Source organism: Salmo trutta, chromosome 19 (assembly GCF_901001165.1).
Source record: "Salmo trutta chromosome 19, fSalTru1.1, whole genome shotgun sequence".
NCBI lineage: Eukaryota > Metazoa > Chordata > Actinopteri > Salmoniformes > Salmonidae > Salmo > Salmo trutta.
Genome location: NC_042975.1, coordinates 35,274,392 through 35,291,776, shown reverse-complemented (window position 1 = coordinate 35,291,776; position 17,385 = coordinate 35,274,392). Strand labels below are relative to the sequence as shown.

Sequence of the window (17,385 nt, the reverse complement as noted above, 5' to 3'; positions counted from 1 at the left end):
TTTATTTTCATTATTGGAACCATGTTAAAAAAATACTGAGTTGTTTCAATAGTAAGCATTTGTGTTGATAAACTTCTAATGTAATGGGTTCTTTCTAAAGCATTTATTGACAAGACAAGTTGGCATATTCAAACATGTTCTGGTATTTAGTTTTCATTTCTGGAAATATTAATTACCTGAAGATTGGTTTGAATTTGTGATTTATGGGGCATGTGAAAATAGCATATAGAGAGCAATAGTAAAGGCGTCTTTTTGAAGGCACCAACTCTGGGGAAATTCATGTTATGTTTCACTATATTGGATCACTCCGTGGCGGAGTGATACATTCGAGGTGAGGATTTACAGATTTACTCCCGTGTTCACCTGTGTCACGGCTGGGGTCTGCCCCTATATATAGACCTCATGGCCACGACACACGTTCTCTTTCATTTTCTCTGCGGACGTCCGTATGGTTTGAGGTACAAACTTTCTGAAGTTCGCTTGGTAAGTCACTGGTAAGTGTAATATCTTGTGTGGAAGTATACTCCCCGACTGTTTGCAGCCTGGAGCAGCTGGCCACATGGCCAGCCCCTCCTCTTGAGTGCTCAACTCACAGTGCGAGGTTGATCTGTATCCTCTGCCCGTGGTTTGTCGTACTTGTGTTTCGTTAGCGTTAGACTATGACTCTGTGTGCATCCATTAGTATGGTGGCTCTTGTTGCCACAAACTGTAATTTACCTTACACAACATGTCGACTGGCTTGTTCTATGTGTGTGTTGTGAATTGCTTTAACATGTTGCTCTCCGCACCTTAGGCGCGGGTTCTCTGCTAATTACCCTGCAGGGTTTTTTTCTTGTTCTTTCCACTGCAGAGTGTAAGAGTATCATGGTGGGCTTTCCACTACGTTGAGACAGTAACTTTGGAGTTCCATAACAGAGTTACTCCATCATATGGTGCTGTTTTTACTGCTTGGATATTAAACCGGAGGTGATATCGCATTTGGCGTAAAACAAAAACAAAAAACAAATATATCAAATCCATTAGCTGGTTGCTGTTTTTTTTGTCTGCCTGCTTTTTCCGCATGGGTCTTCCCCGGTTTTTTTTTCAGAGGTACTGGGTAATTTATCCCTCACCGGGTTCCTATTCCTCCAGGCAGGTCACGACATAAGCTCTCCCAGGGCATCAGACCCCTGCTCCGTGGCCTTGTAGGCTTGGCTGAGCTTCTGGCTTCCCTTTGTGACAGGTGTGATGGTGGCATCCCCCTGGGGATCCGCATACCTCGTGTATGCACTGCCTGGGTTTGAGCCACATGGAGAGGGCAGTGGAGCGCCCTACTGGATGCCTGTTTTGTTTGGCACCTGGTGCGATTGGAGGCCATGCGCAAGTGGGTTGGCCAGACGAGCTCCCTCCCTCAGGAGTGGTGCGCCAACGAGCTGTTAGTCCCTCTACCGGGCCCAGTACCCCTCCCAGGAAACATGGCCGGAGCCACCGTAGTCAGAGCCCATCTGTTGCCAGTCCTGGACGGGGGCAGGAGTCAGACCGCTGGAACACCTTGAACGGAGGGCGCATGCCCTGCGTCAGGAGGTTGATAGCTTCGATGGCGACGACAGCTGTTCCCTGTTGGCCAGTGATGGGCTGTTCCTGGGGGACGAGGCTGGCCCTGTTCACCACCGTGAGTGGGACTACCAGGCTGGCAGGCCATCAGAAGCCGGCAGCGGGGCTTCATTGCCCCCAGCGGCTATGAGGAGCCTACTCACTCAGGTAGCCACTGCCCTGGTCATCAAACTGGTGGACAGTGATAACTCTCCATCTGTCCCCATCTCTGCTGAGTTCCACAAGGCCTTGCAGGAGAGCTGGGCCTCTGCCAGGGGACGCTTCCGACTCACAGCAGAGACTGGACCATGGAGTTATGTTGCGGGCGCAGAGTCACTCGGCCTCTGGGAGTACCTGACCATGGACACCATGATAGCTGCCATGGCGACTGACCCAGGGGTTGATGACGTTCTGGGGTTGATGACGTTCTGGAGCAGACCGATAAGGTTCGTAAGGACCGGGAGACCATGAGATGGTTCAGGCCCCGGGTCCAAGGCAGACGGACCATTGCCACCGACCTGCACCCAAACGATGGTGGGGTCCCTCTCCTGTCCCATCGCCTCATGCTGAGGGACGACAGCGGGGAGGGGCACAGCGTGCGGTGGAGCAACAACCTGTCAACCGTCACCGCCATAGGGACATGCCTGGGGGGCCCAGGCGCTCAGGGCCCTAGAGGAGAGGTGGGCTATGGCAGGACCCCTGACACACCCTTCCCTGGCCTCTTCTCAAAGGGCAAAGTTGGAGGAGGGTGTAGAGTCCCCTGCTGTCCACAATGCTCGAGGGGTACCGACTTCAATTCCGGTCCCGTCCTTCAGGGGCCATCATGTCACCATGGTGGCCAACCCCCTGAAGAAAACCCTGTGGCTGGAAATCTCCTCACTCCTGGACAAGGGTACCATCCGCAGGATCGAGACATCAGAACGACTAGGTGGGTTCTACTCCACTTATTTTGTGGTCCCAAAAAGAGATGGAGGGTTTCGACCGATTCTGGACCTCCGCAACCTCAATGGGTACTTGAAGGTACAGAGGTTCCACATGCTGTCCCCAGCCAGCGTGTTGCAGGCTATGTACAGGGACCAGTGGTTTGTGACGCTGGACCTGAGGGATGCGTACTTCCATGTTCCTGTTCACCCAGCTCATTGGTAGTACCTCCGATTCGCTTTCAAAGGGACTGCTTATGAATTCATGGTTCTTCCCTTTGGCCTCTCCTTGGCACCCTGCACTTTCAAAAAGTGCATGGATGCTGTCCTGGCAACTCTACCGAGGACTGTTGATTCTCAATTACCTGGACGATTGGCTGATTTGTGCCCCGACCAGGACCTAGATCCTATCAGACAGAGATGCCCCTGACCCACATTGGCGGGCTGGGCATTACTGTAAACTACAAGAGTCGTCGTCTAACGCCCACCCAGAGGGTGGCCATCGGCATGGAACTGGACTCAGTCCTCATGAGAGCATGCCTGCCCACCAGAAGGTTCCAGGCGATCTTATCTTGCCTCGACCACTTTCGGCAAGGGCGGAGTGGTATACACCCTGACCTGCCAACGCTTGTTGAGGTTGCTGACAGCGGCCTTGTTGCTGATTCCCCTGGGCCTGCTCCATATCCGGCCTCTTTAACGGTGGTTCAACTCCCACCGGCTGCACCCGAAGCGCCACCGTCACCGCCAGCTGCGAGTGCAGCTGTGCATCAGGGCATTGTTGAGGTGGCATTGTCGCTCCTTTCTCTCAAGTGGGGTGGAGATGCTGAGGATGTGCCGCCGGGAGCTGGTCAGCACAGACGCCTCCCAGATCGGCTGGAGGGGTGTGACCAAGGGCAGGCCGGCCAGCAGCTGTTGGCTACCCCCTTGGAGCGGCAGGCACATTAAATACACTAGAGCTCCGAGCAGTACTGCTGGCCCTGCAGTCTTTCCTTACATATCTGAAGGGAAGACATGTCCTGGTGAGAACAGACAGCACAACAGTGGTGGCTTACATCAACCATCAGGGTGGACTGAGGTCCCACCACCTCCATCTTATGGCACGGGAGCTCCTTCTCTGGACTCAGGGCCGTCTAGTGTCTTTACACGCAGCGCACGTACCTGGCATCCTGAATCTGGCAGCGGATATGCTCTCGAGGGAGGGCCTGCCACCTTGGGACTGGAGCCCATATCCCCTGGTGGTGCAGCACCTGTGGGACAAGTTCGGGAGGGTACAGGTGGACCTGTTTGCCTCCCTGGACAATGCACACTGCCCCTGTGGTACTCCATGTCGGAGCCACCAGGGCCTCTGGGCTTGGATGCTCTGGCTCACGATTGGCCAGAGCGGGAGCTTACGCATTCCCCCCTTTTCTCCTGATCCAGGCTGTGCTGGACAGAACCAGGATGACGGAGCATCGTCTGCTGCTGGTGGCCCCATACTGGCCCAGACGACCCTGGTTCAGCCTTCTCCTGTCCCTGTTGTCTGGGATACCTTGTTGTCTCAGGCCGGGGGAACTTTGTGGCATCCAAGACCGTACTGCCTCAGTCTGTGGGCTTACCCGCTGAATGGCACCAATGGTCCATGTTAGGACTACCGGAGGGTGTAATGTACACCATGCAGATCGGCTACAACGGCGGCATACCAGTTGCGCTGGCGGCGGTTCTGCTCTTGGTGTACTGGTATTGAGGTTGTGCCCGAGTCATGTGGGGTGCAGTATGTCCTCCAATACCTGCAGTCTCTCTTGGATGAGGGCTTGGCAACCTCTACACTGAGAGGGTATTTGGCCGCTATATCTGCCTGCCATGTGGGGTGGATGGACAGGCCAGTGGGGCGCTATCCCTTGGTCTCCAGGTTTATGAAGGGGGTTCGTCGCCTGTGTCCAGCTAGGATCCACTCAATGGCGATCTGGATGTGGTCTTGGTAGCTTTGACAAAGCTGCCTTTCGAACCGTTGGAGTCTGCCTCCCTGAAACACCTCTCTAAGGTGGCTTTCTTGGTAGTGATTGCTTCCATGAAGAGGGTGGGTGAGCTCCATGCTCTTTTGGTAAGTTCTGAGTGCTACCGGATGGACCCTGGGGGGAGGACCCTTCATTCCTCCCGAAGGCTCTGTCAGACAGGCATGTGAACATCCCTTTTATCCTGTCTGCTTACAACCTCCCGGCAGTGGCGGGTGAGTCTGGGCCTCCCTCTGGCATGCTGTGCCCTGTGCGGGCACTAGCTGCCTATGTGGAGAGGACACAGTCAGTGAGAACAACAGACCAGCTCTTTGTCTGCTATGGTGAGAGAGTCCCGGGGGCTGGGTTATCAAAGCAGAGGCTCTATCACTGGATCGTGGACACGATTACGACAGCATACCGCCTGGCTGACAGGCCAGTGCTGGGATCTGTGGTGGCACAGTCAACACGAGGTGTGGCTGCATCCTGGGCTCTACTGAGAGGAGTGCCCCTCGCTGATATCTGTGCTGCGGCCAGCTGGGCCTCCTCTTGCACCTTTGCTAGGTACTATCGGGTAAATGTGGCACCTCCCTCCCTCTGCGGTTGGTTTGATGTAGAGAATGTGTGTCGCGGCCATGAGGTCTATATATAGGGGCAGACCCCAGCTGTGACACAGGTGAACACGGGAGTAAATCTGCAAATCCTCACCTCGGATGTATCCCTCGGCCACGGAGTGATACCAATATATTGGAGTGATCCATATAGCTCACATAACCGTGGTTAACCGTTTTTTTTGGAGGGTTCTTGGATAAACGCCGAAAATAAGGTATGTGGTCAGTAAACACATGCTTAGAAGATCTATGTTTTGTTATATGATATAATCTTCATCAGCTAATATCACTTTTTGTGAATGTTGAAGCATTTATGTAATCAAAACAAGCACATAAAGGCTTCATAATTCATAAAGGTCAGGTTAACGGACTGATATCATCTCATAGAACAAAACTTGTAAAATCTCCTAAACTGTGTAAACCTAAAACCTTATTTTCAGCATTTATCCCAAACCCCATTCTTTCCCCCCATAGGAATGGTCCTGTCTAGATGGGATACAGCTTTTCAAAAAAAACGTGTCATTTGTTTGTTGTTGTGCATTTTAGCTAAGCCCAACCCTTTTCCTAACCGTAACCTAATTATCCTAACCTGCTACGAAAAGCCAATTTTGACAAAAGCTGTACCCTTCTAGACATAACCCATAGGAATGACTGAATGAACCATAGGTAACTAATTTTCGTTTTTTAGGACTACAAGCTGGGGAGCTCTGTTAGGGGTTTGTGAATGGTGATAATTCTTTAAAGAATGGCACTTGACTGTCCATCATCATGTAGTAGCCTAGGCATTGAAAATAGTCTCAAGCGCTGACAGAATGCTCCCGGTTTCCACTAGATAGCACAGTCAAACTTTCACATAAGAACTCATTCATGCAATATATGACTCTGTGGCTGTGTTAACTAGTGTCGATCAATGCGCTCTCAAGCGGTACTAGACCTACATCATTTCTGGCCATTATGAGGCGAGAATCAGATGTGACGTTACTTCCTGTCACAAAGTTTATGTTCCTGTAGGTTTATACTAACATAGATATGTTTATAATGACGAGATGCTCTTGTCTCCGCCCTAACAATGAGTCGTTGTCCCAAAAGCGGGAAGGCAGGCGACAAGGTCCAAAATAAGCATATAGAAACGCTAAGGGCTTCTATTGAACAGATTTGGGCGAGAGTGAACCCTCTCGTTTCGCCTCTTCCTCTCTGATTTTTGCTGCAGCCACTCAATGGCCGCCACCCAGAATCAGAGAAGACAAAAATGCCCAACAAGACATTTAGCTAGCTATATGAATAGCAAAACCTCAGAGCCTTAAACTGCTCAACTATTTAGCATTTTCTTAATTCTATGGAAACGTATTTTGAGAGCGGAATTGGTACGGAAATCAAAATGCCTTGTCAAAATCAGCAGCTGAACAACAATGACAGACAAGAACACGCGGCAATGAGCAGCACCAAGCAGGTTCGGTTTGCTAGCTGCGGAAACAGCGTTCTGACAGAGTCGAATAGAGATGCAGAAGTCGCCGAAACTTGTGAAAATGTATTCAACAGTGAACTACAGAGGCAGATCGGATCGCAATTAAAACTGCTTCCTTTGAATGACCAAATACGAGAATTACAGACTATCATTAGAGACAAGTGAGTCATCATATTTTGTCAAAAAGATAGCAACCACATTATCTGACAGATAATGGACCTGTATTATCATGCACCAGATAACTGTCTAATAATGTGGAATTGAATGATGCGTTGTAAACCAAGTGAATGGCCAATCGACGCCATGTTACTATTTATAACTGTCATATTACACTGCACTTATATGGTTACGGTAGCGTTATCTGGGATCTTTGTTACCCAGAACTGTACATACACCTGGTTATTTCTATGAAGATGTAGGCGAAATGTCATTATAGTCTGCCCCATTACTCGGTAGTAGCCTAAACGTGGCCACAACTTCCTTGTCTAGCATGAGGTTTAATACAAATAATGTTAGACCTACTGACAACAATATACAATACTGATAACAGAACATTGAATGAGTACACTAATCACAATTTGAGTTTCTGTTGTAAGGCGATACCACGAATAGGCCTACATTTTTGGGGGGTGAAAGTGGATCATGCATTGATTTCCTCTTATGTAACCCTTACTGTAAGCTTACATGTTATTCTTGTTCTTTTACAGGTCTACTAGCAGGGGAGATTTTGTATTTTGTGCTGATAGATTGGTAAGAAACTGTCTTGGTTCAATTGACACTTGTTTTTACTCTAGGTTAAATACTAATATATGATGTTTTTAATTGAATGACTCATTTGTATAATGCACACTGTATTGTTTTGACCCACTCGGTTTGTCCACAGATCAGACTAGTGGTTGAAGAGGGACTCAATCAGCTGCCATACAGCGAGTGTACAGTGACCACTCCTACAGGTTAGACCTATTAGATGAAATTCGTGAGAAATGATAGAAATTGGGCGAATACTATATTACAGGATTACTGTTAAATTTCTCACCAAGAACGGAACTGTCGATTTAAATCGCTCCCTCGTTCCCCCTCTTCTTCAGGGCATAAATATGATGGTGTCAAGTTTGAAAAAGGCAACTGCGGTGTCAGCATTATGAGAAGTGGTAAGGCACTGATCATATAGGATATTAAAGGAAGATGAATCTGAATTGGTCTCTGAATAGAATCCCTGGCTGGTTGACTTGCCTATACCTGACATACCTAGTGCTATCCACTCAACTGTTTTACTTATCAGTTTGACTGTTTGACTTGCTCACCATTACTACATCTTGTATGAGGTTTCCCTTGAATGAATTGAGTTGAATTCAACATCTATTAATTGCTGTGTGTGTAGGCGAGGCCATGGAGCAGGGCCTCAGAGACTGCTGCCGGTCCATCCGTATCGGTAAGATCCTAATCCAGAGTGACGAGGACACCCAGAAGGCCAAAGTCTACTATGCAAAGTTCCCCCCAGACATCAGCAGGAGGAAAGTCCTCCTTATGTACCCAATTCTCAGTGAGTATGGATATACAGCACTTGTGTGCCCCATTCTCAGTGAGTCTGCAGAGAGTAGTACTCACATTCCCCATCCTTAATCATAGTCCAGGGGGATTACACGCATGTAAACAACAAATGTCTTTACATGTCTTTAGGCCAAGCACGTTGTAAAACCCTGCCGTGGAAAAGCACTAATAGACAGTCTCAATACAGTACTAACTCCTCTTCAGGACAAAGAGTTCAGGTGAAGTGTTGCCCTGCCCTGGGCCTGAAGAACTGTCACTTTTTTAATGAACCAGAAATGAAGACTTAATTGCTCCCGTTAGCAAGACAATAGTGTAATCATAGGCATCCTCTAAGATAATTGTGGGTAGGTGTCTTTTATTCGGCTCTGATAATGACCTTAGTAGTTAGCATGCTGCATATTTTTCAGCATCATTTACCCCAAGAAAATAATTACAAGTTTATCGGCTTGGGGTAAACCATAGAGCTCACTGCAAGGCCATGAAAATGATAAATAGGACAAATGAAGCCACCGAGAGAAGTAATGTTCATCTTTTTGTCCTCTAACTAACATCCCTCTCTGAAAGGATGAAAAACTGCCTTGAGAAATCAAAATTACATTTTGTTATTTTATAGAAAGTAGCAGCAGATGAGTCATATTAATGATCACAAGGCTAGTAAGGGCAGACTTTTCTTCAATACTTCTATAATGTTGCCTGTTCTTCTGTCAAGTCACTGTGATGTCTGTCCTGTGTTTATGCTATCTATACATGTTCTGCCTTCAGGTACAGGTAACACAGTGATTGAGGCTGTGAGAGTTCTGACTGAACATGGTCTTCAGCCCAAACATATTATCCTCCTGAGTCTCTTCTCCACCCCTCACGGTATGCCTCACCTACAGTCCCTTGCTTAATATCGAAGTAGATTCCGTAATGTTCAACATTCTGGGGTTTCATACTACAGCCTGTTTTCCATTCAGTTTGATTGAAAGCACTGCAAGTCTAATGGTTGTGTCATCTCACCAGGTGCCAAATCCATCATTCAAGAGTTCCCAGAAATCACCATATTGACCACCGAGGTGCACCCTGTGGCTCCCACACACTTTGGCCAGAGGTACTTTGGGACAGACTAGTTAGCCCTCCAGGGCCATTCAATGGGGCACCATACTATGAGAACCAACCATTGAATGGTCCCTCTGTCAGTTTGTCCACTTATTTCAAAAGGAGTTGTTACCCTGCTGAAGATTCTTGCTTTGCTGTGTACGCCGCCTTAACGTGTGCTCCTCAGTCTGACAAAAACAATGCAAAGATTTTCCTGGAAACAAAAAAAGCACATTCCATGTAGGTCTTTTAGGAACTAGTCTAGCGAGCTTGTACTGCTGCCGTTTTAGTTATTCAGTAATGGTAGTTCAGTCTAGGTTGTTTTTCCTCATTAGAAAGTCTAAATAATTAAAATAGATTTTTTTCAATATATTCTATTCAAAGTATGTGAGCGGAGTTGAGCAGTCGGAAATCCTGCTCGTCGCTCATGCAGCGGTGCTCCATGTCCTTTCCAACCACTGTGCTAAAGACCTCTCTGCACTCACAGGAAAAAAATTCTCCAAATTCTCTCCATTTATTAAAATCAGCATTTAACCAACACCAATCTATTTTTTTGACTACCTGGATCTAGCATTTGGTTTTTAAGTATTGAAACCAAACCATATGATTTGAATGAAAAGGAGAATGTAAGAAGCGCTCATCATTTGAAATAGTTTACATGTCATATTAAACAGCATATAAACACTCTAAAGGTCAGGAGCCTAAGAAGGAACAAACAAAAATTATTTAGGCTATATTATTTCAAGGCTATAGCCTACAAAGAAATACATTGTGAAGCATTTGTGAGTGCGACACAATAGGCTGGTAGGGACAAAGCGCTCAGCATTTAAACAACGTTTAGTTGTATTCAATCAGTCTATAAATTGTGCATATAGGCTGTGACTTAGAATTAAATACAAATTAAATGAAAACATTATTAGGCTCAGTCTACAGTGCCTTTGAATTTATTTTTAGAAAATCAGTTTGGCCAGTTTGTGGCTTCACGCTCATGTGATGATGCCTGGAGAGCAGGCCAGCAGCAGAGAATATCCTCTCTGCACTTGCAGAGCCACTGGGGATGCTAAACACCCTTTTGGCCACTTGCCAGGCTGGGTAGTGATGCAGAGTTGTGTATATGTTTTTCTATTGGTAGGTCTAAAGGTTTTTAGGCAAAGTAACCCAATCAAAACAGAAAGCTCCTTGAATGTTGGAATATGCTAGGCTTATTGGGCCAAAATCAATTATGGCCTAGTGTGTGTGTGTGTGTATAGAGATGGATGTATGTCTACAGAACAAAAATTAACTAAACTTTTAAGCGACCTTATTTTTAGTTTATAAATGCTTTGCTACAATGACACACTTAATTCCTTTCTTTTAGCATGTGCACTTAATAAGTACACCATCATGCTTTCAGGATACGTTTTCAGATTCCACAATGATTCTTTAGTTATGGACACTACATCACCGCACTCCCTCTCTTGCTCTTGGTCATCATCTTGATTCACCTTGAATCAAGTCACCTTGATTTTGCACCTGTGTGTTTTATCAGTTTCTTTATGAAAATATTTAGTGAGCAATAGCTGCACACAAGTAGACTACAAATGCATGCTAGGCCAGCCATGTCCTTGAAGTGAGCGCTACTTGAGCGAAATTGGAGCGGGCGAGAAGGCTGACGTTCCAGCCTTTGAGAATCTCGCTCCAGTCAAAAGGGCACGCTCCGCTCACATACTCTGATTCTATTGTCTTGTCTTTAAAAATTGTTTTTAGTGTTATTATTATTGCCACAAACAGTTTTAATGTATCATAACACTGAAAAGAAACAAACCAATCAAGAGAAACTCTGACCAGATCTGAAGCGGAATTTGGACATTTCAGAGTGGAAAAGGCTAGAAAAAGAAGCTCAGAAATACATTGCCCTTATGACATCTATGTGTAGTCAAGGAATCGTCAATCCTCCATCGTTAACACAATGGAAAGGTCAAATGCTTTATTATCTAAATGTTGAAAGTGCGTGGGCGACAGAGAAACAAAATGGTGCAGTTTGAGGCCGTGATGTGGGCGATGGGGGTGTGATGTCGTTGAGGTTTCTGTGTGTCTGTATGCTGTTTGTATGTTTTGTATTATTGAAGAAAAAAATAAAGAATACACAGAAAAGCCATATACAACAGTAAATGATTAACTACATTCTGATAAATGATTCAGTCTTGGATGTATTGACAAAGCATACCCCTTTTCTTTCAGAGTGAGTTTGAGGATGGAATGTATCATCTTTGTATGGGAAGAAGAGTCATCTTCACATATGCCTGCCTGGCCCAAATGCTGTTGAGACAAACAAGTTACTACTAGCTAATAACCACAAAGAAGTAAAGTTTTGAACATATTCCTCATATCATGCAAATACTTAGAATAAAACATTATTGACACTGACAGAGAAGTCCCTCACCAGATTCTACCAATCCCACTTCATGGAATGTCTTTCTCCCCATGACTCACTGGCTCTGTTCTTATTGACGTCAGGGAGGTCTCTCAGAGGAGCTGAAATCAGGCAATAGATCAAATGTCAATACTCCAAACACAGACAGAAACAACACAATACCTCTGCAAACACATTTCAGTCCCCCAGTTCCTTGTTTTCTGAGAAATGATTATGCACTTTGTCAAGCGCTCACCATGATAAACCTTATGGCCACTAGGTAGCACTACACCTGCACACTTTCTGGTGGCCTGGCATGATTTTCATGCACATTATATTGTGTTGAATGTCATTCTTAAGTCTTTAAGTGGCAAAGATAGAGAGCATGATTGTTTTTAATCAGTCACCAGTCAGTTCATGCACTGTGACAATTTGACTTCTAAGGAGTCTGTCTGGGATAAAGCGAGAGGAAAATAAACACTTAATTTGAACAATTAATCAAATCTAAGAGTGTACTTTCCAAGTGCTGAGAGAGCAGTCTCATCCACAGACCATTTAGCAAGGATGCCTGTCATACTAACCAACCTATCTTATTTCAGGACTGCTATTACATGTAGATTACCAATAGATACACCAGTGAACAAACGTGTGGTGTGTCTTTACAATGACTGAGTGAGTACCCGTAATTAGTTTATATCAATACGTACCTCACAAGTCAATGAGTGAGTGTGGTTGTTACTGGACTGCTGGTAGTCATACATTTACGTTGATGAATTAGACATTAACAACGGACATGGTGATTTCCCAAAACAAGGGATCAGATTCAATCAAGACAAAGGCCCATTAGAATAGCTTTAAATATTCACCAATGGGAGACTGCTTTTATATGCAGTCATTTTTTGGTTCCGTGACCACCACCAAGGTATGTTGTCATTGTCAAACATGAACAGAGTCGCCAAGAACATCAGAGCTACCAGCATGAGGAAGAGAACATGTAACTTAGCAGGCCTATTAGGGAGCCCCCTCAGAGAGAGAAACACAGAGGGAGAAAAGAAAAAAGAAAGAGCCATTAACACGACAACACAGAGCCGTAGATGATATTAATGAAACGGTTGCTCTGCCTTCAGACAAACGTCCTCCAATCACTCACCACCTAGTACTTAAAAATAAAATTGAGTAACACTGTTGCAGGTGAGGAACAGCAGAAAGAACTTGGAGAATCCTACACAGTTGTTCAACCTGGGGATAAAACAGGAGTGAGAGAGGTGACAAACAGTGAAATTACAATTAATGGCTTCCTCTGCAGTTTGAGTTTCTAATAGCATTCTGGAATTACACTATATATACAAAAGTATGTGGACACCCCTTCAAAATAGTGGATCCTGCTATTTCAGCCACACCTGTTGCTGACAGGTGTATAAAATCGAGCACACAGCCATGCAATCTCCATAGACAAACATTGGCAGTAGAATGGAGAGCTCAGTGACTTTCAACACTGCACCTTCATAGGATGCCACCTTTCTAACAAGTCAGTTCATCAAATTTCTGCCCTGCTAGAGCTGTCCCGGTCAACTGTAAGTGCTGTTATTGTGAAGTGGAAACGTCTAGGAGCAGCAATGGCTCAGCCACGAAGTGGTAGGCCACACAAGCTCACAGAACGGTACCCCCAAGTGCTGAAGCGCATAGCGCGTAAAAATTGTCTGTAGTCGGTTGCAACACTACCAAGTTCCAAACTGCCACTAGAAGCAACATCAGCACAATAACTATTCGTCGGGAGCTTCATGAAATGGGTTTCCATGGCCGAGCAGCCGCACACAAGCCTAAGATCACCAAATGCAATGCCAAGCGTCAGCTGGAGTGGTGTAAAGCTCGCCGCCTCCCATAGTCTGTTCTGGACTTGGGGACTGTGAACAGACCTCTGGTGGCAAGTCTTGTGGGGTTCAAGTCTTATGGGTGTCCGAGCTGTGTGCCAGTAGTTCAAACAGACAGCTCTGTGCATTCAACATGTCAATACCTGATGAAGTCAATCTCTCCTCCACTTTGAGCCTGGAGAGATTGACATGCATTGTATTAATGTTAGCTCTCTGTGTATGTTTAAGGTCCAGTTGCAATTTTCCTAAATCCCTCTTTGTGGCACCTGACCACACGACTGAACAGTAGTTCAGGTGCGACAAAACTAGGGCCTGTAGAACCTGCCTTGTTGATAGTGTTAAGAAGGCAGAGCAGCGCTTTATTATGGACATTCTCCCCATCTTAGCTACTGTTGTATCGATATGTTTTGTCCATGACAGTTTACAATCCAGGGTTACTCCAAGCAGTTTAGTCACCTCAACTTGCTCAATTTCCACATTATTCATTACAAGATTTAGTTGAGGTTTAGTGAATGAGGTCCTGAGAGCTCTGGAGCAGGTTTTCATCAAGGATCTCTCTGTACTTTGCTCCATTCATCTTTCCCTCAATTCTGACTAGTCTCCCAGTCCCTGCCACTGAAAAACATCCCCACAGCATGATGCTGCCCCACCATGCTTCACCGTACGGATGGTGGTAGGTTTCCTCCAGACGTGACTCTCAGACCATGAGAAACAAGATTCTCTGGTCTGATGAAAGCAAGATTGAGGTGTATTTTTAAGTTTAATTTTTATCTAAAACAGGCCAAAGAATTCAATCTCGCTTTCATCAGACCAGAGAATCTTGTTTCTCATGATCTGGGAGTCCTTTAGGTGACTTTTGGTAAACTCCAAGTGGGCGGTCATGTACCTTTTACTGAGGAGTGGCTGCCGTTTGGTCACTACCATAAAGGCCTGATTGGTGGAGTGCTGCAGAGATGGTTGTCCTTCTGGAAGGTTCCCCCATCTCCACAGAGGAACTCTGGAGCTCAGTCAGAGTGACCATCAAGTTCTTGGTCACCTCCCTGACCAAGACCCTTCTCCCCCGATTGCTCATAGATGTGTGCCTTTCCAAATCATGTCCAATTAATTGAATGTACCACAGGTGGACTCCAATCAAGTTGTAGAAACATCTCAAGGATGATCAATGGAAGCAGGATGCACCCGAGCTCAATTTCAAGTCTCATAGCAAAGGGTCTGAATACTTATGTAAAAAAGGTATTTGTTTTTTTTTATATACATTTGCTAAAATTGCTAAAAATCTGGTTTTGCTTTGTCATTATTGGGTGTTGTGTAGATTGATGAGGGAAACAAATGGTTTTTAATCAATTTTAGAATAAGACTAACATAAAATGTGGAAAAAGTCAAGGGTCTGAATACTTTCCCGAATGCACTGTGCGTAGGGCCCCCTGGCAGTGAACAGAATTGGTATTATGACATACAATACAAAGTATAAACATTTCATATATACACTGAACAAAAATATAAAACGCAATATGTAAAGTGTTATTCCCATGTTTCCTGAGCTGAAATTAAAGATCCCAGAAATGTTCCATATGCACAAAAAGCTTCTCTCTCAAATTATGTGCACACATTTGTTTACATCCCTGTTATTGAGCATTTCTCCTTTGCGAAGACAAGCCATCCACCTTATCCAGGTGTGGTATACCAGAAGTAGATTAAACAGCATGATCCTTAATTACACAGATGCACCTTGTCCTGGGGACAATAAAAGGCCACTAAGATGTGCAGTTGTCACACAACACAACGCCACAGACATTTCAAGTTTTGAGGGAGCCTACAATTGGCATGCTGACTGCAGGAATGTCCACCAGCGCTGTTGCCAGAGAATTTAATATTCATTTCTCTTCCATAAGCTCTTTTAGAGAATTTGGCAGTATGTCCAACCGGCCTCACAACCGCAGACCATGTGTAAAAATGCCAGCCCAGGACCTCCACATCCGGCTTCTGCACTTGCAGGATCGTCGAGATACCAGCCATCCAGACAGCTGATGAAACTGAGGAGTATTTCTGTCTGTAATAAAGCCCTTTTGTGGCAAAAAACTAATTCTGATTGACTGGGCCTGGCTCCCCAGAATGTGGACCTGGCTCCCAAGTGGGTGGGCCTATGCCCAGGCCCACCTATGGCCGTGCCCCTGCACAGTCATGTGAAATCCATAGATTAGGGCCTAATTCATTTATTTCAATTGTCTGATTTCCTGATATGAACTATAACTCCGTAAAATCGTTGAAATTGTTGCATGTATATTTTTGTTCAGTATAAATACCTAGGTAGTAAATGTTACTGGGTTTGCTATTATAAAGTACTCAACTGACAATTCATATTTACCCAAAATGTTCTTTATTGGTTTCTTCGGGATAACTTCCAATATAACATTTGAGTAAATACCTGGTCTCTTCTGTACTGTAAAATAAAGTGCTACCGAGTCCCTTTGAACTGTAAAGAATGTCCTTAATACAAAAACCAAACATTCCTATGTAGCCATTCAACAGTCAATGTGAAGAGGAGATATGAATACAAGTTTATGGATTTGATCTAATGAAAAGATATTGTTACTAATGATACTATAACAAGACTGTCACATCTTTAATGCTTCCGAAAGCAAATTAAGTTCCAGGTTATATAGTCACATCACAAGATTGAAAACATGTCAGATGTCAATGAAGGTAAGGTGTGTTGATTGTTTCTGTCAAAAAACATCACGCTGGTCTGCCTGTTCAGAATCCTTGAGGTTATTTCAAGTCTGGTTCCTACTTCAAAATAGACCAGGAATAGAAGAGATATGTAATCATATTGCATCAACCACCCTGACTTTAACTCCAGAAGACCAAGTCAAAACAACGATTTCTTATAGCATACCTTTAAAACTAGTGTCCCTCTATAAAACATGGTAATACTCACTTGATCTTAAAAAAAAAAAAAACACACCGTTAAAGAATCCACACTAAACAAAGAGAAAGACTACTCTGTATTCACAAATTACTCTCAAAAATTACTCTTAAATATAAAAACAGGCAAAACTAAAATATAAAAAACAAATGGAGAAAAAAATGTATTCCTTTTATCAAGGGATGGTTGGGGGTCTAGGATGTCAGGGGTAAGGAGTTGTCTCTGGCACCTATACACTCAAACAGTGCTGCTGGACAGTAAGTCCTTCAGTGAAATTCAAGGCTTGTCCTTTTCGGATTCTGCATCATCCTTCATCTTCTGTTCCTGCATGCGGGTCCGAGTGGAGCCTGAAAACAAACAGAGACAACCTTGAGTTTCATGGCATACATACAGAACAATAGACAGTTAACAGAAAGACAGACTACAGCACTTGAGGTAGATAAAAGCAAAGTCTATTGGATTATAATGTTTGAGGTATGGTAAAAGAAAAATAGAACTGATAATATATGAAACGAAGGATGATGAAAGCAGAATTCAGGTAAAGCCAGAAACAAACGTACCTATCTCTGCAAGTTTCTGTATCAGTCTCGAATCTTCAGCAGGTTTGCTGTGAGGAGAGCAAGATGAGATCAGCAACTTATTTGAACCATGCCTCACCTCTGCATGAACACAACATTCTGCAGCCTAGTATAACCAAAATTAAAAGGTACCGTAATTTCCGGACTATTAAGCGCACCTGAATATAAGCCGCACCCACTGAATTAAAAAAATATATATTATTTTGAACATAAATAAGCCGCACATGTCTATAAGCCGCAGGTGCCTACTGGTACATTGAAACAAATGAACTTTACACAGGCTTTAACGAAACACGGCTTGTAACAAAAATAAATAGGCTTTAACGAAACACGGCTTGAAACAAAAATAAATAGGCTTTAACGAAACACGGCTTGTAACAAAAATAAATGGGCTTTAACGAAACATGGCTTGTAAAAAAAAAAAAAAAAAGAGCAGTAAGCTTTAGTTGTCT

General features: G+C 44.6%; 2 protein-coding genes across 4 annotated transcripts in view; one reads left to right on the top strand and one right to left on the bottom strand.

The window, feature by feature from the left end:
• The first annotated feature begins 368 nt into the window (after positions 1 to 368).
• LOC115154443 (uracil phosphoribosyltransferase homolog) lies at positions 369 to 12,056 on the top strand. Of its 3 annotated transcripts, none has more exons than XM_029700659.1 (8): positions 369 to 494; positions 7,246 to 7,288; positions 7,422 to 7,491; positions 7,627 to 7,689; positions 7,920 to 8,081; positions 8,852 to 8,950; positions 9,092 to 9,179; positions 11,387 to 12,056. In XM_029700659.1, exons 1-8 carry the CDS (start codon positions 403 to 405, stop codon positions 11,469 to 11,471), a joined length of 702 nt encoding a protein of 233 aa, XP_029556519.1. In that variant the 5' UTR covers positions 369 to 402; the 3' UTR covers positions 11,472 to 12,056. The 3 variants fall into 3 exon arrangements, with proteins under 3 accessions (XP_029556519.1, XP_029556516.1, XP_029556518.1); XM_029700656.1 differs by lacking the exon at positions 369 to 494 and adding an exon at positions 6,179 to 6,699; XM_029700658.1 differs by lacking the exons at positions 369 to 494; positions 11,387 to 12,056 and adding an exon at positions 6,183 to 6,699 and having other exon boundaries at positions 9,092 to 11,305.
• Positions 12,057 to 15,787: 3,731 nt separating this feature from the next.
• The window catches only part of rb1 (retinoblastoma 1), a 37,309-nt gene continuing 35,711 nt past the window's right edge, over positions 15,788 to 17,385 (bottom strand). The window contains exons 26-27 of the mRNA XM_029700654.1: positions 16,916 to 16,962; positions 15,788 to 16,702 (exon numbers count right to left, since the gene is read on the bottom strand). Of these exons, the coding sequence (XP_029556514.1) occupies positions 16,632 to 16,702; positions 16,916 to 16,962 (118 nt within the window). The 3' untranslated portion in view covers positions 15,788 to 16,631. The remainder of the gene's footprint in view (positions 16,703 to 16,915; positions 16,963 to 17,385) is intronic.